This window comes from Peromyscus eremicus, chromosome 10, assembly GCF_949786415.1.
Source record: "Peromyscus eremicus chromosome 10, PerEre_H2_v1, whole genome shotgun sequence".
NCBI lineage: Eukaryota > Metazoa > Chordata > Mammalia > Rodentia > Cricetidae > Peromyscus > Peromyscus eremicus.
In genome coordinates this window covers 27,909,891-27,935,977 of record NC_081426.1, presented here as the reverse complement: position 1 = coordinate 27,935,977, position 26,087 = coordinate 27,909,891, and the positions used below count along the sequence as shown (strand labels likewise).

The 26,087-nt window shown below is 47.8% G+C and overlaps 1 protein-coding gene across 2 annotated transcripts in view; it reads left to right on the top strand.

Moving 5' to 3' along the window:
• Fam53a (family with sequence similarity 53 member A) overlaps positions 1–24,762 on the top strand; it is a 34,554-nt gene extending 9,792 nt beyond the window's left edge. For both annotated transcript variants that reach the window (XM_059275685.1, XM_059275684.1), the window contains exons 2-6: positions 3,080–3,207; positions 7,507–7,741; positions 13,635–13,689; positions 16,147–16,910; positions 24,241–24,762. In XM_059275685.1, the coding sequence (XP_059131668.1) occupies positions 7,664–7,741; positions 13,635–13,689; positions 16,147–16,910; positions 24,241–24,552 (1,209 nt within the window). In that variant the 5' untranslated portion in view covers positions 3,080–3,207; positions 7,507–7,663 and the 3' untranslated portion in view covers positions 24,553–24,762. The remainder of the gene's footprint in view (positions 1–3,079; positions 3,208–7,506; positions 7,742–13,634; positions 13,690–16,146; positions 16,911–24,240) is intronic.
• Positions 24,763–26,087: the final 1,325 nt, after the last annotated feature.

Genomic DNA, 26,087 nt, shown 5'->3' with positions numbered 1-26,087 from the left:
AACAAGGCTTTGTTCCAGGCTTTTCAAGAAGCAGTATGACATCTATGTGTGACCTTTTTTTTTTTTTTTTGGCTTTTCGAGACAGGGTAGTTTTGGTTCCTGTATAGTTTTGTTCCTGTCCTGGATCTTGCTCTGTAGACCATGATGGCCTTAAACTCACAGAGATCCACCTGATTCTGCCTCCCAAGTGCTGGGATTAAAGATGTGTGCCACCGCCACCGGGCCTTTGATGCCTTTTTTGAGGATCATTCCCCAGGTTGGTGATGCTGAGTTGGTGGGCACTCCTGTACTGCCTTTGTGTAGTACCTGTTCAGGGTGTGCCACATGCTGGCATGGCAGCAGTGTGGGATGGAGAGGAAGAAGAACTTGGGCTAGGGTGAGGACTTTTCTCTGTGTCCTGGAGCTCTGGAAGGGTGACTGAGGAGCCTGCAGCACTGGCATCACCTGCTGAGACCAGGTCCAAGGCTGTCACATGGGTCTGCCTTAGGAGTCCGCAGTTGCCAGGCCTGGAAAGTGTGGCTGAGTAGGGAGGAACAGAGCTGGGTAGAGGTTCATCTAAGCTACTGGCTTACTTGCAAAACAGTTTTGGTGACTTGAGATGTAGTGAGCTGACTCTAGCCTGTCCTTTGTGGCGTGTTCACTTCACGTGGGGAGTTGACATTCAGGAGGGCTGGATGTGGGACTGCCTATATTTCCCCGAGTGCCTGAGCTTGCAGTCCTTTCTCTGCTCCCATCAGCGTACCTGTCCCTCTCCTGGGCAGGGCTGGTCAGTTCTGTCCTCAGAGCCAGGTTTCTCTGATTATGCTGTGTCTTCCCTGTGTCTTCCTTTGTCCCCCTCTGCTCTTGCTCAGCTGTTAGTCCTGTTTAGCACTGGAGTCACCCTTCAGAGAGGTTTCTCTGATTGTCCCTCTAAGTAGGCCTTTCGAGCTATGTCTCATTTTGTGCATCCAGGTTCCTGTAAGGGGAGATTCACTTGGCATTATGGGTTGAATTGCATCCCCCAAAGCTATATTCAAGCTCTCACCCCAAGATCTGTGGAGTGACTTTATCTGGAAACTGGGTCTTTGCAGGAAAGGCTTTTTAGCACCTGCCTAGTCTGCTCCCCCACCTGTGAACTGCATTTGTTTTGCAGTGCTGGGGATGGAGCTCAGAGCCTTGATTACCTAGGGACAGGTGTTACCACTGAGCCACACCCTAATCCCATGGGCTGCTTTTGCGTTACCTATCCTTGTGAATGGTGCTGTATAAGTGCCTCCTTCAGCACAGTTTCCAACAGGCTTTTTGTTCCATGTTTTAAACATCTGTGGTTATGACAGGGTGACAATTCATACTTATTTAACCACTGCCCTATTTAGCAGCACGCAGACCCTCCCAATATCCACTCCTCACCTCACACAGAATGTCGATAAAATTTGGAAAATAAAGCCAATAATGTGTTGTTATCTAACAGCAACTAGTCAGACTTTGGATGTTGTCCCTTTGAGGATCATTATTGCATTTGATCCTCTTTGGCCTGGGTGGGGCCTTGCTCTGCTCTTTCATGACCTAGCAATTATTTTTAAACAATTTGGTCGGGGTGGGGTGGGGTGGGGTGCTGGAGAGATGGCTCAGAAGTTGGGAGCACTGGCTGCTCTTCCAGAGGTCCTGAGTTCAATTCTTAGCAACCACCTGGTGGCTCACAACCATCTATAATGAGATCTGGTGCCCTCTTCTGGCATGCAAGCATACATGCAAGCAGAACACTATACATTAAAAAAAATAAATCTAAAAAAATTTTTAGGGTGTTTTGCCTGCATATATCGGTGCACCATGTGCATGCATTGCTTGTAGAGACCAAAAGAGAGCATCAGATCCCCTGGGACTGGAGTTACAGATGGTTGTGAGCTACCATTTAAGTTCTAAGAATTGAGTCCAGGTCCTCTGGAAGAGCAGCCAGTGTCTTAACCACTGAGGCATCTCTCCACCCAACTTACTACTTCTAAAGCATCTGTCACTTAGTTTGTTGATAGCCTCACCAGATTCCCCTCACATTTCCTTCTGATTAAATTGAGGTCCTGGTCGGGTGGTGATGGTGCATGCCTTTAATTCAGGCACTCTGGAGGCAGAGGCCGGTAGATCTCTGTGAGTTCGAGGCCAGCCTAGTCTACAGTGTAGCATGAATCTTAAAAGTTCTTATTAATAAAATCAAACCTGAGCTAGGTATTGGGGTGAACGCTGGAAGATCAGAGAGACAGAACAGGCCACAGCCACCTCACCTCGCCAGATCCTCAGCTGATCCTGTTTCCTCAGACTGGAAGCCTCTGAGTCCTCATTCAGAATGAGTCTCAGCTGAACTGCTGCTGGAAAGCCTGAAAGCTTAACCAGCCAAATGCTTCTAGTTCCTGGTCTTCACGCCTTATATACCTGTCTGCTGTCTGCCATCACTCCCTAGGATTAAAGGCTCACTTCTTGGGATTAAAGGCGTGTGTCACCATGCCTGGCTGTTTCCAATGTGGCCTTGAACTCACAGAGATCCAGAGAGATTTCTGCTTCTGTAATGCCAGGATTAAAGGCGCGTGCTACCACTGCCTAACCTTTATGTTTAATATTGTGGCTGTTCTGTCTCTGACCCCAGATAAGTTTATTAGCATGCACAATATTTTGGGGAACACAATACCACCACACTACAGAGCGAGTTTCAGGGCAGCCAGAGGGGTACACAGAGAAACCCTATCGGAAAAAAAGATTAATGTTCTGTGTTTTTGTGAGGAGTCTCACAGTGGGCTGTGATTTCCTTAGTGTCCCTTCAAGAGTCTTGTGGTGTCTGTATGCCCCGTCCGTGGCTGTGGTCACTTTGATCCTGTGGTTCAGGCTAGTTTTCATTATTTCCCTTTGTAATTGTCTTATGGGAAGAAACTTGGAGACTCAAATAATCTATTTACCTTTGACTGTGGTTGACATTCAGAGATGATCCTTGCCAGAAACTTCTGTAGGATATTGTAGAGTGGTGGATTTTAAATTTTCTGTTGTTCTGTCCCTGTTGGGCATTGTCACTGCTCTAAGGAAGGACTTTCACTTTTGTTCACTGTTTTTTTTTCAGATACTGACTCATTCGTGTGGATTTGGGACTCCTACCTCATGTGATTGGATTGTTCCTGTGGTCCTGTGCCTGTTCCATTAAGAGCCCTTCATCTTCCTTGGAGTCATTCATTGCATTTTAAACTCCAGGTGCTCCAGCTTTAGAACCAGCTGTTTCTCTAATGACTGTGCGGCTTATTTTAAGACATAAAATCCTAGTGATTTTGTTAATTTTTTTTTTAAGTTGCATTGTACTTCTGTGGCCTTTCTAGGTTGATGTGTGTGCTTTGTGATGAGGTTACCACAAGGTGTATGAGAGCTGGAGAGATGGCTCAGCAGTTAAGAGCACTGGCTACTCTTCCAGGGGACCTGGGTTTAATTCCCAGCACCCACATGGCATCTGACAACTGTCTGTAACTCCAGTTCCGGGGATCTGACACTCTCTTTCGGCCTCAGTGGACACTGCATGCATGTGGTGCACAGACATACATGCAGGCAAAACATCTACCCACATAAAATAAAAATAAATAAATCTTAAAAAGTAACAACAATGGGCTGGAGAGATGGTTCAGAGGTTAAGAGCACTGGATGCTCTTCCAGAGGTCCTGAGTTCTATTCCCAGCAACTACATGGTGGCTCACAACCATCTATAATGAGATCTGGTGCCCTCTTCTGGCATGCAGGCTAATCTTGAAAAATTAAATAAAAAGTCACAGTAAGGTGTGTGAGAGCCCCTGTGGTGGCACATGGGCCAGGAATGACCATTTGTCATCATCACTCTCCTTGATGGAAGACCCTGCAAAGCCTTTGTCTTGTTTGGGTGTGGCTCAGAGGTTGGGGACTTAGGGGCTTTCGGTTTAGATGAGCAGTGAGGCTGTTGTTCCTCTGTGGTGTAAGTTGGAGATGGTTGTCACTCTGCTGGGGCTGAGTGTACCAAGTTATGTGGATGGGCTTTCTTTTTTCCTTCCTTCCTTCCTTCCTTCCTTCCTTCCTTCCTGCCTTCCTTCCTTCTTTTCTTTTTTTTTTTTTTTTGTTTCTCGAGACAGGGTTTCTTTATAGTTTTTGGAGTCTGTCCTGGAACTCACTCTGTAGACCAGGCTGGCCTCGAGCTCACAGAGATCTTCCTGTCTCTGCCTCCCGAGTGCTGGGATTAAAGGCGTGCGCCACCACCGCCCGGCCATGAGATTTCAGGTCAGACAAACTAAACAGGAATAGTATGTGAGTGGTGTGGTATATCCTTGGCTGAGAACAGCATCCATGTGTTGATGTCACTTTATTGAAATGAGCTCAGAGATATGCATGGGCTGGGCAACCTGTTTCCTGCATCTGCTAATGGAAACTCATGCCAGGCTCTAGGCTAGCCAGTGTGTGCTCTGTGTGGTGTTGGTGACTTGGCCCTGTTCCTAATGCTTGCTACATGCTGACCTTGCCCTGTTCAGTTCCATGCTGGCTTTTGAGCCTCATATTTCAAAGTCACAGAGGAAGTGTTAGTTGCTTCTGTTGACAGTTTGTGTATATATTTTCAAGAATGGAAAATATTTGATGTTGTTTGATCTTGTTTGAGATCTTTCTAGTAGTGTTCATATGATTTTCTCTTTCATTCTGTTCCCTTCTTCTGTTGACAGAGTCCTAGGCTTGGGTGCATCTTATTTGCCAGCCTGAGCCCTACCTGGCTGTGATGGTACTTCCAGCAGGTGTGGACCTTGTGGCGCATACCCTCTGCTCTTGGGGCAAACACTCCCAAGGGTTGCTCTCCTTTGGAGTGCCTTATGGGGTGGAAGGAGGTGGCCTGTGCCCTCGGGTGCTTTGTTGGGTGTGGATACCTACTGCAGAGGCCCTGAGGTGGTGCTGGGCTAACTCAACTTCTAGGAGCTCTGCTCTCTCTTTTCCTTCATTCCCCTTTTTGAGTAATGTGCTTGTTGTGATCTCTTGCTGGACTGTGTCTTGTCAAGGGCCCTGAGGGCAAGGCTGACTACTAGGTCTTCACCTTCATCCTTCTTTTTCTCTTTTTTTGCAGTGCATTTTTTTTTAACTTTTTTTTCTTTGACTCTTTTGAGGGCCCTGCTAGCCAGCTCCCAAATAAATACACATAGAGGTTTATTTCTAGCCAGCTTTTCTTAAATTATCCCCTCTACCTTTCTCTCTTTCTCTCTTCATTGTTGTGTTGTATAGCTGGGTGGCTGGCCCCTGGAGTCCTCCTTTCTTCCTTTTCTTGTCCCTCATCTTCCTCCCAGATTTCTCCTATCTATTCTCTCTGCCTGCCAGTCCCACCTATCCTTTTTCCTGTCTTGCTATTGGCTGTTCAGTTCTTTATTAGACCAATCAGGTATTTTAGACAGGCAAAGTAACACAGCTTCACAGAGTTAAACAAATGCAACATAAAAGAACGCAACACAAGCTGGGTGGCGGTGGTGCATGCCTTTAATCCCAGCACTTGGGAGTCTGGTCTACAGAGTGAAATCCAGAACAGGCACCAAAAACTACTCGGAGAAACCCTGTCTCGGAAAAACCAAAAAAAAAGAATGCAACACATCTTTGCATCATTAAAACAAATGTTCTACAGCATCAACAAATGTAACACATCTTTTTTTTGTTTTGTTTTGTTTTGTTTTTTCGAGACAGGGTTTCTCTGTGTAGCTTTGCGCCTTTCCTGGGACTCACTTGGTAGCCCAGGCTGGCCTCGAACTCACAGAGATCCGCCTGCCTCTGCCTCCCGAGTGCTGGGATTAAAGGCATGTGCCACCACCGCCTGGCCAAATGTAACACATCTTAAAATAATATCGTACAACAGTGGTAGAATCCAGGTCTTTTTGCACTCTTAAGGAAGTGTTTGCCACTGAGCTGCACCCAGCCCTACTTGTTGATTATCCCAGTTTGCCATGTTTCCCCACCGTCTGTTTTGGCTCCTTTTGCTTTCTGAGCTGGTAGCCCGTGGCTGACACATCTGCTCATATTCAGGTGTGAGACGCTGAGAATTAGAGCTGTATGTGGGCAGTGGGGTTACAGCTGCAAAGGGTGCAGGCTGCTTGCATGTTCTTAGCTGCTTATTCTGGGATTGAAAGCTAAGAGCCCACGACCCCCCTTTTTCATCATTACCAGAGTTGTTCTGGTCCCTTACCGCAGGTTGGACCTGGGCTAGAGCTCTGTGCTTGCCTCTGGCATCCCACCCTTCATCTTTTATAAAGAGAACCCCAGCTTCAGGGGCTGGAGTTGTGGGGGCGGTGTGGTCAATTGTAAGCCCTGGCAGGCCTCTGTGGTATGGGCCCCATACCTTACTGCTAGTGTTCTCAGTGGATGTGGCTGCTGTTTTCTCTTCTCGTGCATTCATTGCCCTTTGGGGACAGAGCCTGCCATGGGCTTTCTTGCTGTTTCGGGAGAGGCCTTGGAGGCTGGTTCTTTTTTTTTTTTTTTTTTTTTTTTTTTAAGAACCCTATATTTATGGGTCTGGAGAGATGGCTCAGAGGTTAAGAGCACTGGCTGTTCTTCCAGAGGTCCTGAGTTCAATTCCCAGCACCCACATGGTGGCTAACAACCATCTGTAATGAGATCTGGCTCCCTCTTCTGTGTACATAAGAAATAAATAAATCTTAAAAAAAAAAAAAAAAAAAAAAAGAGGTCCTGACTTCAATTCTCAGCAACCACATGGTGGCTCACAACCATCTGTAATGAGATCTGGCACCCTCTTCTGTATACATAATACATAAATAAATCTTAAAAAAAAAAAAGAACCCTATATTTTTATATTATACTCATACTTTTCAAAATGTATTTTGGGGGGTCCTTTTTTTTGTACAGTTTATTTATTGATTATGTATACAATGTTCTGCCTGCATGTATGCCTGCAGGGCAGAAGAGGGCGCCAGATCTCATTGTAGATGGTTGTGAGCCACCATGTGGTTGCTGGGAATTGAACTTAGGACCTGAAAGAGCAGCCTGTGCTCTTAACCTCTGAGCCATCTCTCCAGCCCTGGAGGCTGGTCCTAATAAGAGCCTCACCCTCTGGCCTTCACCTAGACCAGTGGTTCTCAACCTTCCTAATGCTGTGACCCTTTAATACAGTTCCTCGTGTTGTGGTGGCCCCCAACCATAAAGTTATTTTCATTGCTATTTCATAGCTGTAATTTTGCTACTGTTATAAATCATAATGCAAATATCTGTGTTTTCTGATGGTCTTAGGCAACCCTGTGAAATGATTGTTCAGCACTCCCCCGCCACCCCCAAGGGGTTGTGACCCACAGATTGAGAACCACTAGATGTTACTAGAAGGTTACCATAGGTTAAAAGATGTTGTTGGAGGGTCTAGGAAGGAACATGCTTGGTTGTCTTGGAATCGGGAAGGTATTTGTCAGAGGGATGTTAGGAACATTTTGTGTGTACAGGATGTTGTATGTAACAGAAATATGGACTGAAGCATTCTACATATAATCATGTGGCAATTTCTCTTTGCAGAGAGACAGCCCTGAAGAATTCATGGAAATGGATCAGCATCATTAAGTCAGAGCTATAACCCTGTGTTTTAGCTCATATCTGATGGCTTGAGACTGCTGATGTCCAGTGTTCTGGAAATCCAGTGCCCATAGATGTGGACCAAGGAAGAGCCCCGACCATGGTCACTCTTATCACAGAGAAGCTGCAGAACCAGAGTTTGGATGACCTTACCCGAAGGGCCCGTGAGGCTGGCCCGGTGAGTCAGCTTGGGGGTCAGAGGTGGGCACAGCCCACTGTGCGGAGACATAGACATGGGGACAGCACACTGTAGGGTGGAGGCAGAGCTGAGTGGGGGCATTGGACAGAAGCCAGTGTCTGTCATAATCACCACCACAAACCAAATCAACTTCTAATGCAAAGCTGACCTACACAGAATTCTGTGGCCTGCTTACCAGATCTGCCAGGGTAAGTGATCTGTGGTCCTGCTGCCCCTTTCCAGGGATGTCTCAGATTTATCAACACAGATTCATTCACCTGCTTTAGCTTGGTAGTTGGGCCTTTTTTTTTTTTTAAACCATGAAGCCATTTATTTATTTATTAATTCATAATTAATTTATTAGTTTGTTTTTTTTCCCCCTGAGACAGGGTTTCACTGTGTACTCATGGCTGACCTGGAACTCACTCTGTAGACCAGGCTGGCCTTGAACTCACAGAGATCCACCTGCCTCTGTCTCCTGAGTGCTGGGATTACAGGCGTGTACCATCACATCTGGTGGATATTTATTTTTAATATTTCATGTTTGTAACTTATTACTTATCACATGACTCCAGATGCACTTTAATGTTTTGTCTTTGGTTTTCAGTGCCATGAAACTTGAAGCTAACACAAATATACTCTGAATACAGATAGGGATTCTAGAAACACAAACCTAAGAAAGTACGCAAATAACTCCGTTCTTTTCTTTTGGTTTTTTCGAGACAGGGTTTCTCTGTGTAGCTTTGGAGTCTGTCCTGGAACTTGCACTCTTTTCTTAATTAAGGTCTTGTATGATGATGATGTTCATGTTGGGTAATGTTTATGCCCAGACTGTAGGCAGAAGTCTTTCTAAACTTGGATGCCTAAAGGACGTTTATTCTTCCCAGTGAACTTTTCATAAAATTTACACTTGGGTAGATTCACCTAGTCAAGGCATCCTAAACATAGTAACAATTTTTCTTTTCTTTCTTTTTTTGGTTTTTCAAGACAAAGTTTCTTTGTGTAGCCTTGGCTTTCCTAGAACTAGCTCTGTAGACCAGGCTGGTCTCAAACTCACAGAGATCCACCTGCCTCTGCCTCCCGAGTGCTGGGTTAAAGGCATGTGCCACCACCACCACCCTTCGGGAGTTTTCTAATAACAAAAGTGAATATCAATTTTAAAAGTAAAATTTGAAATAATTACATTTTTAATAAAACTGAAAGTCATTAAACACTCAGTGCCTCCGTTGCCATGACTGTGGTGCTAGTCTGGGTAGTTTGGGCCGCCTGACTGAGCCCCGATGTGCTGGGTGGGGACAACTTGTAGTGGCCACAGTCTGGCACTTGGGCCACCAGAATGATGCAGCTGTTGAAGCTCAAGGGTAGCAGAGCTAGAGGAGAATGCAAGGACATGGCCTAGTCTTGGGGCTCTGTTGGGGACAGAAGCTGATGTCTGCCACCATGGACTCTGTCATTATGGGCTCACAGTGTGTGATCCTGCACCCATGGTCCTCCTCTGAAGCCGGTGTCTTCCAGTCCTCCCCCGATTCAGCAGGGCTGGCTCCTCCCATCTCTGCTATCTAGGTTCTCTTTATTTGGGCATATGGGCTCCTTTTTCCCCAACTTAGATACCCTGAACCTGAGGCACAGCCAGTTTTTCTTACTTTGCCTTTTCACGCTTGGAGGATAGTGAATAGTCCAGCTGTTACAGAGAGACCTGGAAAAGTGAGTGATTGTATCTGATTCATTGCTACCTCAAGGGAGGAGAGGCACAGATGGTTTGTGACCATAGGTAGAGGATTGGTGAAGGCAGTGGCCTCAGGTATCGCTGCCAGAGCAACAGGGAGGATCTGGGGTGTGATTGGGGTGTACACTGAAGATGGCAGAAGTTTTTATTTTTAATTTTTATTAATAAAGACTTATTTATTATATGGACTACCATGTGGTTGCTGGGAATTCATCAAACTCAGGACCTCTGGAAGAGCAGCCAGTGCTCTTAACCTCTGAGCTATCTCTCCCAGATACCCCCCATACCCCCACCCCCTACTTTTTAAAAAAAGATTTGGAAGTTTTTTGTTAGCAGGGAAAATGAGGGATTTGGGGGCAACAAGGAAGGAGCAGTTGACAGGTAGTTGGGCCCAGCTGTCCCATGTATTTGGGCTTAGAGTATTTTCAAACAGCAGGAGACATTGGTACCTGAATTTCACATGTGCATTTCAGTTGTGCACTGAGGCTTTTAATACAGAGCTGGGAAAGGGTTTATTTGCCTCTAGAGAGGCAGGGAGATCAGGAGCCAGTGTAGCTGGCGGAAGTGGGCAGTGACTTGAGCAGGAAGTGCTTTCCTGGCTGAGGGTAGTAGTGAAGATCATATACTGTGCTGGTTGGTTTTTGTCAACTTGACGCAGCCGAGACATCTTGGAAGAGGTCATCTTAATTGAGAACATAAGAGTATAGGCATTTTCTTGACTAATGATTGATGGTGAGGGCACAGCTCAGTAGGGATAGTACCACCCCTGGGTCCTTGGTCCTGGATAGTGTAAGAAAGCAGTCTGAACAAGCTGTGCAGAGCAGGCCAGTAAGCGGCATTCCTCCATAGCTTCTGCTTTAGTTTCTGCCTCTGGTTCATACCTTGATAGAATTCTTGCTTTGGCTTCTCTCAGTGGACTGTGACTAGGGATATGTAAGCCAAATAAACCCTTTCCTCCCCAAGTCATTTTTAGTCAATGGCGTTTTATTACAGCAGTAGAAACCTAACTAAGACATATGCCTTGGTCCTGGGATTTGACTCTTAGGTGCCAAGGGCTTGAAGCAGAAGGGCTGTGATTCAGGTTAGGGTAGCAGTACCCTCTAGCTGTGGGAAGAGGATAATGAGGCCAGTGGAAGCAGAGAGAAAGGCCAGCCAAGACCACCACCATTAGATTGGACAGATGTAGCAGAGCTAGAGTAAAAGGCTATAAGCTAGATGACGGGAAGAGGTGAGAGGAAAGCGTGATGTGGCTGAGCTGGAAGCAAGAAGCATGGAAGGCTCATCATGCCTCTGGTTTAGATAGATGTAACATGGGCGGTTGGTATCCTGTGTGTGTTCCCCAGCCGTGTCCATCTGGGCAGGGCCAGGCTTGGATTGGCCCAGTGGAGCCTGCTGTCTCAGCAAATCTGCTTTCTTGAGTATCTCCCAAGGAGGTCAGAAGCTGCCAGAGGCTGGTCCCTACAAATGGACATGATCAGTACTCTGCTCTCTTGCATTAGACCCACTGTCCATCTCTCACAGAGCCTTGTAGCTGCCTGCTGTGATGCACCAGTCCTTGAATGTGCACTCAATACATCTGGTTAGGTCCAGGCCCAAAGCTCCTCAGCTGCCCCAGGAACCATTTCTATTGGCTAAGAAAGGCCTGTCCTTCCTGGAGTCTATTGGGTTATTGTGGTAGGTGTATTCTTATGCACACTGGAGATGCAGGCCCAGGGAAAGTGGGCTAGGAAAACAGCAGGTACTTGCTCTGGGTAAGTGGTTGGACCTCATCAGGAGGACTGTTGGCTAGGGGAGTGGTTACCAGCCACGCGGAAGGTGAAACTATTATGCTGGCCCAAGGCTGGAGGCATTTGCAGCTGTTTGAAAGGTGTGGGCAGCCCACTAATTATGCACAGTGGCTAAGAGCTTCCACCATTTACAGTATCTGTAAAGTAGCTTTCTCTCTTTCCATCTTAGCCTGAGGTGGTCCAGTGACCACAGCACCAGGCTGGTCATGTGTTCACCACCTCCATTCAGCTGTGCTTAGGGAAACATAATCCACTGCAGAGGAAGATCTGTCTGCCTGTAGACAGGCTACCTGTTGTTAAAGGGTACCTTTTCTGAGTCATAAACCCAACTTTTTTCTTTTTCTTTCTTTCTTTCTTTCTTTCTTTCTTTCTTTCTTTCTTTCTTTCTTTCTTTCTTTCTTTCTTTCTGCCTGCCTTCCTTCCTTCCTTCCTTCCTTTATGTATGTTTTTTTTTTTTTCCCCCCGAGACAGGGTTTCTTTGTGTTATTTTGGTGCCTGTCCTGGATCTTGCTCTGTAGGCCAGGCTGGCCTCGAACTCACAGACATCCTCCTGGCTCTGCCCCCCAGTACTGGGATTAAAGGTGTGTGCCACTACCACCCAGCAACTTCTTTTATTTTTATTTGTTGTTTTTCTTTTCTTTTTCTTTTTCTTTTTTTTGAGAATGGAGTTTTACCTAGCCCACTTTGCTATATAGCCAAAATCCTGATCCTTCTTTTCCATCTCTATGAAATCCCAAGTGCTAGATTACAGGCATGTGACACTATACTTGTCTTGCATATCGATTGGTTGATTGATTGAACAGGCTCTTGCTAAGTAGCTCAAACTGGTCTGGAACTTGGAATATTCCTCTTGCCTTGGCCTTCCTGAGTGTTGGGATTATAAATGTGTTTCTCTTTATGTGAAACAACAGTAGTTCCCCAAGGCTTCTGGTGCAGTTGCTATAGCATTTTTTGCTAATCTCTGAGACTGCCAGTAGCTTATCTGCCTTGTTGTAGGGGGTCATCCTGCTGTCTGGACCCTTCTCAGGACTGGGACCATCAAGCTAGGGCATGGATCCTATATTTGTACCATCATGAGCAGTAAAGGGTTCTTAGGTCTTGGCTCAGTCTTTTTTTTTTTTTCTTCAATTTTGTCTGTATGGGTGTTTTTAAAGTTTTATTTATTTGTATTTTCCGTGTATTAGTATTTAGCCTGAGTGTATGTACACCATGTCTGTACCTGTAGATGTAACAGTCTTATTAAATAAGAAACACAAAGCCAAATGTAGAGTTAAAAGCCCAAGAGGTCAGAGCAGTAGCTAAGAGCTGATACTAAAAACCTTTCTTACCCTTCGCTGCCGCTGTCGTCCTTCCCCTCCGAGAGAGACCTACTTCCTGTGGGTCTGTCTTTTTATTGACTTTCTGTTCTGCTTTCTCATTGGTTGTAAACCCAACCACATGACCTCCTTGTCACGGCCTGTCTATACAGACCCCAGGTCTTCTATGGTTGGTATTGAGATTAAAGGCGTGTGTCTCCATGCTGGCTGTATCCTTGAACACACAGAGATCTGTCTGTCATGTGGTCGGGACTAAAGGTGTGCGCCACCACCGACTGGCTTCTGCTATGGCTTGCTGTTAGCTCTGACCCCCAGGCAACTTTATTTATTAACATACAAATAAAATCACATTTCAGTACAAATAAAATGTCACCATATGTACCTGGTGCTCAAGGAGGCCAGAAGAGGGCATCAGATCCCCTGGAATTAGAGTTACAGATGGTTGTGAGCTTCTGTGTGGGTGCTGGGAATTGAACTGGGGTCCTGAAAGAGCAGCCAATGCTGAGCTGTCTCTTAACTGCTGAACTATCTCCAGCCTCTCAAGGTCTTTCTGAAAAGTAACTAGGTGGTGAGGTTTGAAAGACCATTAGCACACACCATGTAAAAGTAAAAGGCCAGAACTTCAAAAGCAAGTATGAGGAAGTGTGTAGTGGCTTGGGACGATGTCATTTGTTCAGCTACATCTCATTAGGTTAAAACTTTCCTTGGGCCAGTGAAATGGCTCAGTGGGTAAAGGTATTTGTTGCCAAACCTGATGACCTGAGTTTATTCCTGGAACGCACATGGTGGAAAGAAAGAACTGACTCCCATAGGTTGCGTCTCACCTTAACATGTGCACTGTAGCACATGTATAACCTGCCTCTCTACAGAGAGTAAATGTTTAAAAAAAAAAAAACAAAAAACAAAAACAAAAACTCAACCCTTTTATTAAGAAAAAGATATTTTCTGGAGGTTAGTGCTTTTTATTTTAAACACCAACCGAGGTGTTAGGGAGAATTAGCATTACTGTAGTGAACTCTGGAATTTGCACATGAGTACTGAGACTTCTCTCTTGTCACTTTTAGTATTCTGCTGAGAAACTGAACAAAAGTGGCCCTTTGTTCCCTTTGGAGATTGGCGGTAAGTGTCTCAGAAGCCCAGGTAGGCTCTTTCTAGGGCTAAAGTAGCTGATGATGGAGCAAGGTGGTGTTGGACCTTTGGCCAGGAGGGGGTTTTGGAGCTGGACTGAGTCAGATATTTAGAGCAAGATTTAGGGAGGCCTTTGTGTGACCTACATGTGGGACAGGAAGATCATGAGCCATCCCCCCACCCCACTCATGGTCTAGGAGTCAGAACTGGTCTCTGAGCAGGATGGGCCAGGGTCAAGGCTCAGCAAGGCCTCCCTTTGCTCCTGCTGGTGATGTGGGAGGAAGCTAGGGACTGCTTTACCCTTTATGTGAGAGACAAGGCCCACTTTGTGGTTTCCTTCAGCAATTGGGAGGATAATCAGGTGGTATATGGTTCTGGCTGCCATTCTGCTGTGGTACACTGCTTTAACGAGTACTCCTGGACCTGCCTAGGCTTGTCCTCACTTCCTGACACATTGCTCTTTAGTGGTTACACAGGATAGTGGTCCCTAAGTGTGGAGCACACTTCTGATAAATCCAAGCAAAGACCCTGGGGTTAGAATCACCCTGTGTTGGTCTTGACAGTGGGAACAACTTACATGGTTAGAACCGTGTCAGATTCACCTTGCTGATTACAAAGGTAGAGGGATTGACTTACTTTTTCACGAAAAGTTGGAGGACATGAAGTCCCCATCCCCCATTTCACCTGGCCTGTGTCTTCACTCCCACTTGATTTTGGCTCCTCCAGTCCATCCTGCATGTGGCCATGTTAACTACCTCAGTCCCTGCTCAGAGTTTGTGAGGGCTTCTTATGCACTCCTTTCTTCCCTTTCCCCCTCAGCCCCCTCTCTTGCCTCCTTGCTGTTTCAGGTCACCCCAGGGCCCTTGATGTATCTTTCCCTAGAGGTGACCCTGGCTGTTTTTCCTATTGGTCTCTGTGGCCTCTACTCCAGTGTCTCTTAGCTTGACAGTGGTTAGAAGAAGCAGGGAAAGGCTAAGTGACCTGTTGGATGTCCTCCCATTAAGAGTGTCCAGAGCATCCTCTGGTCAGGTCATTGGATATTTGGGCTTCACAGCTGGGTTGACTCTATATGAAGACGCCCACATACCTGACTTTGCACTTCTCTGTGTGAGGGCTGGAGCAGTTTTCTGCCCTTTGCAGCCAACAAGAGGAATAGGAACTAGGGCCATGGTAGTTCTGAGAGGCTCATGCAGAGTCTGGGTGCCAGGTTTTACTGAGTGCTGACCAGAGGAGAGCTGGACTGGTCTGAGCATGTGTATGGAGAGCTGCCGTGTGGGCATATCACCTGGGGAATGTAGATTTGTATTAGCTCCTAGAGTGCTGACTGAGTCTTGTGAGCTACAATCTGGGCTCAGGTGTCTTAAGGACTCCTAAATCTTCCTCAGGGAGTTTAATGTTGCATTTAAGCCATGATGTCTTAGGTGCGTGGTGTTACAGGATGACCAGCCACCAAGGGGCTATTGCCAGCACCCTGCTTTAGGGCTGAAGAAGTGGAGGCTTGAGGATGTTGGGTGAGGGGTCCCAGTCTAATGTTCAGCAGGCAGATGTCCAGGCCAAGTCTTGTTTTGTTTGAGACAGGGTTTCACTGTGTATCTTAGACACTAAGTAAAACTCAAATGCTCATCAATCCTGCCTTTGCCTCACAAATGCTAGGATCACAGAAATGAACCACTGTACCCAGCTTCAGCCAAAGCCTTTATCTGTAAGAAGATTTGAGACTGGCTGTCCGCTTTGGTCATTAAGAAATGTAGCAATTTGCTGGGTGGTGGTGGCGCCTGCCTTTAATCCCAGTACTCTGGAGGCAGAACCAGGAGGATGTCTGTGAGTTCGAGGCCAGCCTGTACTACAGAGCCAGTTCCAGGACATGCTTCAAAGCTACATAGAGAAACCCTGTCTCGAAAACAAAACAAAAACAAACAAACAAACAAAAGAAATGTGGCAATTTCTAAGAAGTAGCTTTGTCTGGCTCCTGTCTGACAAAGGTTCATCTATAGAGGCTAGCCAGGGACAGGGGTAAAGCATTTTTATGACACAATATATTAGTGAAATGGAGGTAAGATCGGAAGCAGGTGATTTTCAGGAAACACAGGTGGAGAGACAACTCCTTAAGACCAGGTGAAGCCAGGCCTGGTGGTGCACACACCTTTAATCTCAGGACTCAGGAGGCCGAGGCAGGTGGCTCTGTGACTTCAGGATCAGCCTGATCTACAGAGTGAGTTTCAGGACAACCAGGGCTATAGAGAGAGACCCTGTCTCGAAAAAAATAAATAAATAAAGACCAGGTGAAGCCTGGTGATTTAGATGCCAGTGGCCACTGAAGATCGGGTGGTAGCAACCATGTAAACAGAGGTGTTTTTGTTCAGATATGTCCATGAGCCTGGGAAGGGGTTCAACAGTGTGGCTTCCTATTGCTCACCTGTTTCTTCCCACACCTTTGTGTTTCCTTAGTGGACAAAAGTCCTTGGAAGGCCTTACATGGAGGATGGCCCATTGGAAGCCAGGCGGCCTCAGGCCCCTTCCCACTGGGCCCACTTGGTGTGTCTCACACCGAAGGTCTCAAATGGCAGCTGGCATCTCCAGGGCCTACGGAAATGGGCAGCTTCTTGGACTTCCATGAGAGCACAGGGCCACCTGCAGCACCACCGACCAAGCGACACTGCCGGTCCCTGTCAGAACCAGAGGAGCTGGCTCGATGCCGCTCCCCATGGCGCCCTGGTAACTCCAGGGTGTGGACTCCCATCTCTAAGAGGAGATGCAACAGTGGTGGGAGTGCCACACTGCAGAGCTGCAGTGGCCTCGGGAACCCTACCCTGCAGGCAAGTCTAGGCCCAGGCCTACCCAGGAGTCCTGTATCACCTGCTGGCCCTACCTCACCGCTGACACCCCGGCCAGCTTCCGCCAGCAGTGGCTTTGTGGATGGCAGTGAGGGCAATACAAGCTCAGGTCCACCTTGGCTTTCTGCAGGACCCTGTCCGTTTTCCTCCAGGCGCCGACTGTCTCTCTCACAAGAGCACCTTGTAGATGCAAGCACTTGCCTGCCTTCAGCCAGCAGCACCCCCACATCCACACCTGAGCTAGGCCGACACCATGGCCTGCTCCGGTGCCGGTCACAGCCTTGCGTATTGGATGGGAGGAGGGTCCGGCGCAAGCGGAGACGGGAGGAGGATGCCAGGTGGACGCGCCCATCCTTGGACTTTCTGAAAATGACACGGGTGAGGCTACATTTTTGTTCTGGGTTGCTTAGGAAGCCTATGCTTTGCCTTGTGTTGGTGTTGGGGTAAGGTCGGTTATGGCCGGCAGTCTTCTAATCTTACTTGACTACTTTCTTCTGAACCAAAACAGTTCAGATGGCCTGTCCCAACTGACCCCCAAAACTTCAGTCATACTCCACAGGCAGAGCCCCCACATGTGGAACCTGGACCCTGGGCTCTGAGGAAGCAAGGAGGGACTGAGTGTGGATTTTCAACTAAGCTGTTGTTGTATTTGGTGCATCCTCATCTCTTGGGGACCCTAACTACATTTTGAGGGTGGCAGTTGCTTGGAAAGTGAGAAGCCTTTCCTGGAAGCTGAGGCAGAGCTTGGTACCACCGAAGGCCCAGACCCTTGGCTTGTGATGGCTACAGGAGCCAGAGGTGCTGACTTGGGCTGTGCCTCATTCAGAGACCAGCAGGTACCTAGATGTGCTATGCTCTAACATCCTGGACATCCCTGGCACATTCTGGGGGAGTGTTTTGTTTTGTTTTGTGACAGGGTTTCTCTGTGTAGCCCTGGCTGTCCTGGAACTCACTCTATAGACTAGGCTGGCCTTGAACTCAGACATCTACCTGCCTCTTGCCTCTTCTGCCTCCTGAGTTCTGGGATTAAAGGTGTGTACCACTACCACCCAGCAGAGTGTTTGGTTTTGAGGGAGGCTTTTAGTTGGTGTAGTAGACCACTGCCTGCTCTCATGTGATCCCGGAGAGGTGCCACTGCTGGCAGTGGGGAGGAGAAGAGAACAGTGAGAATGGGCTCCACTGTGGCTAGGAGGGCTTGTCTACTTGGATGCATCTGGGGCTTGGGTAGGGTTTCGTAGTCCCCCTGTAGGAGCTGGAGTGGACTCAGCAGCTCTGCTCCCTCTGTGTTGGTTGTTAGGGAGGGACAGAAGTAGTAGACCCCTGTTGCTTCCTCCACACCCCCAGCCAGGGCCTCACTAAGGAGTCTTGGCTGGTCTGGAACTCACTCATGCAGACCAGACTAGTCTGGCCTTGAAGCCATAGAGATTTGCCTGCCTCTGTCCCTTGAATGCTGGGATTAAATGTGTGGCCCCTTGGTACTTCTTGCAGGAAGCAGGACTGAGGGGGAGGCAGGGTTGTGCTTCTCTTCTCTTGGTGACTGGCATTGACAGTTCCCTGACTGCCCCATTATCCATACCTGCCCCAGGGCTTCAGGTCTGACTTGCCTCCTGTAGGCACTGCTGTGAGTGAATGTCAAACTCTGGGTGTCATGGGTGGTGCTAGGGCTGTCCTGAAAGGAGCTGCTTTAGTGTGTCTGTTGAGTCCATACTGGGACAGTGCCAAGAGGACAGACTGCCACTGGGTTTAGGAGAAGCCTGTCTGGAGTCCCAGTCTTGGGAGGGTAGCTTAGTTCCTGTTGCCTATTTTACATTCTGCTGATGTGACTGTGGACTCTGTCTGACAGTCAGATTTTCTAGAAGCTGGTGACTCTGAGGGTTGAAAACCCAGTCTCCCTGGTGTGACTGTAGAGGGCTGATAGGAAATGGTGGTCCCTTTAGTGTGATGTTGGCTGTTGGATAGTTGGCCACAGGTTCTGGGTACTCAAGCATCCCTTGCTAGCCGGTGCTCTGGATGTGGTATGTGGCATCACCATGTGTATACCAGGAGGACAGTATTTATAGAATGAGGATGCCAGTAGAGGAGTCCTTGGCTTGGTACCTTTTAGGGAGGAGGTTAGCTTATAACAAAGATAGACTGATAACCAAGGGGTAGTCCTGCTCTGGAGATGCTGTGAACACTCTGGGCTCCACAGGAGGTAAGAAAAGTAAATCTGTCCAGGGCAGTGCTGGTGCTAGGACATTACAGATGAGCTCATTGAGGAGGTGCGGTGTCTTATGGGCCCCACCTCATCCTGCTCCACTGTTCAGTCCTCCTGAGCAGTGGCTCCCTCTTCCCTCCCTACCGCAGTTGTCTGCTTAAGGATTCAGATGCTCCCTGTTCCTGATGTGAACACTATTCTACTTAGCCTCCACTTAGTCCCCCCATCCCATTGTGACTTAAACTTGAAGGCCAGCATCACCGTCTAGTTAGGTGTTGCTGGGTAACAGGTGAGCCCAGTTCAGCTGGAAGCATCTGAACTGTGCTTCAGGTAACAGGACAGGAAGCTCAGCAGGAAGGTCCTGAGTACTAAGCAGGCACTGGCTAGAACACCTGGAATTGTTTAGACAGATGGTGTAGGGACAGGGTGAGTAGTATAGGAGGCCAGGTGAGAATAGCATTGTGGTTTTTTGTGTATATATTTTTACTTTGATTTGTGTGTATATTTAATTAATTAATTAATTAATTTATTTATTTATTTTGGTTTTTCGAGACAGAGTTTCTCTGTGTAGCTTTGCGCCTTTCCTGGATCTCGCTCTGTAGACCAGGCTGGCCTCGAACTCACAGAGATCCACCTGCCTCTTGTGTGTATATTTATGTGTGGGTGTATGTGTTCATGTGTGCAGTAATCTAGAGTTCAACCTTGGATGGTGTCCTCAGGAATGTCACCCACTTTATTTTTTAATTTATTAATTCTTTTATTTTTTAGATTATAATTACGTCATTTCCCTGTTCCCTTTCCTCCCTTCAAACCCTTCCATATACCCCTCCTTGCTCTCCTTCACATTCATGGCCTCTTTTTTTCGTTAATTTTTGTTACATGCACGTATGTATATTCATATATATTCCTGTAGTTCTCTGTGTAGGGTTGAGGCCTGTGGTCTTTCCCCTGGTCCACTTTGGCATGTCTCTTCTTGTTTAGCTCATATTTAGGCAGTCATGTTGGTGAGACTATGCCTTCTGACATTAGTAGGAAACAGTCTCACAGCAAACTCCTTGGCCCTCTGGCTCTTAGAAGCTTTCTGCTCCCTCTTCTACAATGTTCCCTAAACCTTAGGTGAGAGAGTTGTTTTGTAAATGTGACCATCGGGGCTGGGCTCCATGACTCGGTATTTTTGATTGGTGTGGTTCTCCCTCTGTTGCAGAGAGGTGAGGACTACACTTACCTGTAGGTAGAAGGGCAAATATGCAAATACTTATGATGCAGTTAGGGATTAAGTTAGTTTAGTAACCACTTTTTTTAAAAAATTGAAAGGAAGCTTTTCTCTGGGACATGGGCTTCACCAGTTTGGCTAGACCAAGTGACCAGGGGCCCAGGGACCTTCTTGTCTTTGTGACCCCAGTATTGGGATTAAAAGCATGTTGCATCATACCAAAGTCCTTGGGAGGGAGGCCCTTCAAAAAAGAATGCTGGGGGCTGGGGAGATGTCTCAGTCAGTAAAATGTTTACCACAAGCAAGAGGACCTGAGTCTGACCTCCAGTCCTGCTCCATCATCTTCCCTGCAGAGGCCAGCTAGCTTCCTTGAGGTCTGTGGGGTGTGAGTAGGGCCCAGGCTTGCCTTTTCCCCAGTCCATGGTGGGGCATCATGGATCACTACGTCCAGAGTGATCAGTTGCCCTGTGCACCTAGTGTGGAGTACCACCCTTTCATCCCCTTCAGGCCGTTTTTCCATACTTCCTGGGACCTTGACCAACCTTGTGTTTCTGCTTGACTGACATTTGCCTGCTGACTGGGCATCCACTTCTGGGATGATCCTTTGAGTTTCCTCTTGCAGTCTGTAGACTCTTCCATCCTGACTTCATGATGAGGACACCTTACTATCTCTTTTCTTCAGTGGGGCTGAGGCACTGGGGCCTCTCCGAGCCCCTCATACCCATTTCTGTCTCCTTGGTGGTTCTCTGCCAGTCCAGTGATTCTTGTTTTGAAGGGGTATCTTACCTCTGTGGACATTCTGTACCTTGTTGAGAGAGGGTGAAATTTTTTCTGGCTTCTGTCCCTACAGCTTGCTTCCACCCATGGTTACTCTGGTCTGTCTTCAGGTGAGATGTTTTCTCTGGTTTGCTCCTGTTTGAGATATGGGTCTGAGCACACCTCAGCTTTGAGTTTTATGGAATAGACTGGTGTTGGGACTCCTGTGTTTCTGGCTATTTCTTTAGAGACTGAGTCTCTGGAAAGACTGTCAATATGCCTGGAGAAGTGGCGCCCTCCTGGAGGCCTGGAGCTCTTCATTTGCGGCACAGGAGTTTACTCAATCCCCCTTTCCCCACTGTTCCTAAAACCCTTATCCACTTTTGAAATTAACTCTTTCCTGAGCGTAGACCTCTCTTCTTTTTTTTTTTTTTTTTTTTTTTTTTGGTTTTTCGAGACAGGGTTTCTCTGTGTAGCTTTGCGCCTTTTCCTGGAACTCTCTTGGTAGCCCAGGCTGGCCTCGAACTCACAGAGATCCGCCTGGCTCTGCCTCCCGAGTGCTGGGATTAAAGGCGTGCGCCACCACCGCCCGGCTTAGACATCTCTTCTTAAGTAGAGCTGGGGGCAGGCACTGCATGGTGGTAAGAGGGACTCCCTACGACATACATGGGACATGCACATGCGTGCATGTGTGCTCTGGCTGTCTTTTATCACCTGCCAAGGCATGGATGTTCAGTACTCCTCAGGCCTCTGTAACTTGGAGCAGGCTGCTCTTTCCCTCCCTGACACCTGAGGAGGCTCCGGGATGTGCACACCCTCCTGGATGTGCACGAATGTCTGTTGATGTTTCTTGGTTGTACTGGGCTCTTGGCCTGGCACAGACACACAGAGCTAGGCTCTAGGTGTGGCTTATTCTACCTGGCTCAGACTCTGGCTTTCCCTTGGTCTGTACAGCAGTTTTACTGGCAGGAAGTAGAGCTTGTGAACACAGATTTAGGCATCTTTATCTGCCAGGTGACTTCCTCAGCATGTGGTCAGTGCTGGTGGAGAGGCAAACCCTTGGATGTTTGTGGAAGCATGGCAGCATAGTTGTAGGAGAGTGTTGTGTTCCTAGAATCCCCCTGGCTTCACCGTGACTGAGGAGGTTTGCTACGGGAACTAGATACTACAGAATATGTCAGTTTCACTCGACTTAGAAGATTTCTGGCATGTATAGCACCCTGGTCTTTATTTTTTTTAACAGTCTTGTTGGTTTGTTTACCTGGATGCAGATCATCATTGAGTGGCAATAGGTGCTGGGTCCTCCCTTGGGGACATCCTTTGGGGATGGTGCCAGTTCAAGTCAGCAAAGGTGTAGGCTGTGACCTCTGTATTCTAGTGTTTGGTTTTCTCAGAGATGGTGGTTTTGTGTCAGGTTCTTTGTTGAGTGGCAGTTACTTTTCTGTGAATAGAGGAGTCCATCGGAGGCTGCTGCTCCCTGCTGAGCTGACTCGGCAGTGGGGCCCAGCAGTGTTTTCTCACACAGCTGTTAGACCACTGTGTAAATCCTTGGGGCAGGCTTCTGACTGCAGACCCAAGTATGTGTCTTGTCAGGACAGGAGATCTGCTTGCTGCTGCGTGCCAGGGGTCACTTGGATATTCCCACTGTCTAGCAGGGACACAGGAAACAAGCTGACACAGCGTCCTCCCGCTGGTACAGTGACATGGATAGTCAAATTCATCTTGATTTGAGTAAAAAAATATATTATGCCTTTTCATTTTTGTGACCAGAACCTAGCTGCTTATATCTTTAAGGATTTGCTTTTTAGAATATTACTTCTCAAATTGGTTTACTGTTTTTCGAGACAGGATCTCTGTTTATCTTCCCAGTTAGCCTAGAAATTGAGATCCTCCTATCCTCCAGCTCCTGAGTACCAGGATGACAGCTGTGTACATAGTCAAGGGCCATATGCCCAGCAGGGAGTCACTTTTTATAGCTGAACAATAAAAACAAAAGAGACTGCAGCTTGTCTTGTGGAGACAACTAATTCCCATAAAAGCGCTGCTCTGAGAAAGAAGCTCTGTTCTGCTTTAGGGCTTATGTGATTATGTCTGTTTGTGATGGGACTGTTTCTAGGGATGGTCTAGTCAAAAAATAGATTTTTGCCAAGAGTGGTAGCACATGCATGAAACCCCAGCATTCAGAAGGTGGAAGCGGAGGATCAGAAGTTCAAGGCCACTCTCAGCTACATAACAAGTTGAAGCCACCCTGGGTTACTTTGTTTCTCTCTGTGTGTCTCTCTGTCTCTATCTCTGTGTCTCTCTGTCTCATTCAAGAGGCATTTTAGGAAGGTTACTTCTGTTGTTTTGTAGCACCGATTAGCTCATGTTCTGACGACCAGCGTGGCTTCATGGCCTGGGTCCTGCTATCTGTGTCACTGTCCTGGTACCCACATACCTTTTAGAGTCTTCAGCCATGTGCTGGCACCCGTCAGAGGCCAGTTTAAAGGAGCCTGCTGGAGATTGCAGGGAGCACATAGACAGGAAGTGTGGAAGGGACTGGGCACTCCTGGAAGGGGAACACAGGTCCCCAGGGAAGTGGCAGGGAAACAAGGCCTAGCCATGTCAAAGGCAGTTGGTATGGTGTGGCCCTGTGTGCATCTGAGGACATAGGTGACTTCTAAGAGGCATGTGCAGCAGTCTAAGAAGCCCTCTGAGTAGACAAGGACTATCGGAACTGGGAGAGAACTCTGTTTGGAGCAGAGACTGGTAGTTGAATTCACAGAGCACACGCAGACAGCACAGCCTCTCAGCTGGCCCTTATGGCTCTGTGCCCTGGGTATGCCTTGGGTAGCATGTGCTGGAGGCAGTCTAAGATGCTGGCAGGGCTCAGTGTGCATGCCTGGAAAAGGATAGTCAGAGGCCCCTTCTGTGTGTGTGTGTATGTGTGTGTGTGTGTGTGTGTGTGTGTGTGTGTGTGTGTGTGTGTATGTTTTTGTCTTCGATGTTTTAGGATGATAAAGCTCTCCACATGTTGTATTTGAGGAAGGTCAGCCATTAGAAGATGAGAAAGGAAAGTGAGAAGCAGGGTTGAGGCAGTTAGGATTTGAGAATGAATCATGGGTGTGTGGGGGTCTGATGAGTTCCAACTGGCTGATCTTGCCTGAGGTCTCGGGAACAACTGGGTGTTGGGGATGGGGTACATGGGGATCTTCCTGGATAGTCTGTCTACGGAAAGCAAGACAGGCTCTGGGATGCAGCCCTCTCTGAGGTCTCTGGTGTCTAGGGCTTCCCAGGTATTAGGCACTCACAAACCTGGTTTGGTCTGGGTGGGTCCATGCTGGGCTTCCCAGTACCAGCCTAGTAGGCACTGTGGGAACTCTGTGGCCCTGCTTTCTGATGAGGCCAGGGATGGGGTGAGCAGGAAACAGCCCAAGGTCACTGGTGCTTGGTGACTGTTTGGGATGGGCTAGACACTGAGCACACAGTGCCCTCATAGGCAGGCAGAATGTTGTCTTGCACACCTATCAGAAATGCCTTCAGCTCTGTCTTTTCTATTTCAGACTTTAAAGAACTCAAAGAGCCTTTGCTCCCTGGACTATGAAGATGATGAGGACGACACCCAGGCGAAGACTGTTGTGTCCTCCCCATGTACCTCGCAGGGCCTTGTGGGCATCATTACACCTGGCTCTAGCCCAAGGATTCCCAGGCCTGGCCCTACCAGCCCCAGTGCCTGGGCTTCGGGGGAGCCAGAGGCCAGCACAGGAGAGGGTGGGAGCAGTGGGGAACCCAGTGACTGGGACAGTGCAGAAGAGGAGGGTGTCTTCCCACTGGACCACAGTGACCTGGACCTGGAGCAGATCGAGAACAACTGACTGGGGGCTGAGCAGTGGTTGCTGTCTGTCACCTTGGTGCCTGACCAGTGGAAATAACTTGTGTGTTATTTTGAAAATTGAGGCGTAATTTTGATTCAGTTTTTCCTAAAGAAGTATTTTGCATTTTTATGGCTTCTACAGTTTGGGAGAGCTTCTCTATTTTGGAATGGGTTTTCAGAGGGCATTCTATTAAACATGGTTCTGCCTGGATTCTGGCCAGTTCTGCTCTTTCTGTCAGAAGTCTGCTGTGAGAAGAGTGTGATTTGCTTGACAACCTTGGGGCTGATGGTTGCAGGCTCCCTGTGGAGGGATTGAGGCCTGGGGTGCTTGGGGTGTTCTGCACCCTTGGCCCTTGGTGTCTGCGATTGGCCAGCTGCTGTCTTGGGCCATCTGGCTTTGTAGCAATATGAGGTACTGGCTGACCTGACCTGTGAGATCCCACTGCTGAGTCCTGAGTCTGCTTTTCTGTGGCCCAGTGGCTTTGGGCTTCTGGGATGTGAAGTGGCCATACCAGTCCCCAAAAGTGATGCTGCTGGGAGCGTAGCCAGCACCTCTTCAGTGATTTTAATCCCTAAGATGTCCATTGGGAGCACCATTGTGAGGAAGGGCTTTGTGACAGCACAGGAAGTGATCCTCTCTGGAGGAAAATGCCTTTTTTTTTCCTTCCAAGAAAATGTATGAAAAGCAATTGGCGTTAGTCCTACTTCCCTGTCAGATGATCTGGAGCAGACATCAAGTTAGTGGGGGTTGGCTTTCAGAGTCTCTTGTCTTTCCTGTGACTGGGAACCAGTGATGTGCCAGCAGGCCTCCCCCCATTAGCAGACAGTGGCACCCATATAAGTCTGTGTTCAGTGGTACTTGTCCGACACATTCACTTCCACAGCTGTGACAGCTTTAAAGGTTTCCTTTTCATTGCTATCCAAAAGCTTTTTTGTTGTTGTTGGAACCTGGGCTGCATCTGCAGAGCTCTGTGGCCCAGCTAGTTCATATGGTCACACCAAAGCTTCTAGTGTTCGGTTCTCGGTCAGCCTCGTCTGGTTAGTGGCCCTTATCAGAGTGTGTGTGTTACTCAGAGGTCTCACGCAGGCCAACGATTGTGAAATATGATTTCATAATTCTGCAACCAGTTGGGCACTGTGGTATTACCAGGGCTGATGAGTGTCAGCATTACCAGGTACTGAGACCCTGCAAGGCTTGTGGCCTAGCACTGAGAACTGCTCCTCTCTGGCTTCTGGTCTCAGCTCTGTAATGAGTATCCTTGCTCCCTTCCTGTGGACCACTAGAATCCCGTGCAAGCTCGCCCATTCCTTGGCCTGCCACCCTGAGGACATTACTCTAAGGCTGCTCAGTGTCCCCCATGCCGACAAGGACCTCTCAGCCACTTGGCCTACTGGGAGGGGTGTTCTCAAGGAGGACTATAGGGACAATAGGTTTGCTTTATGCCCCGTCTGCATGCCTGAGTGGCTATTTGCTTAGTTAAGCCCAGCTAGAGCTACCTGTCATCTGCCTGCTTGTTTTTATTTTTTTTATTTTTT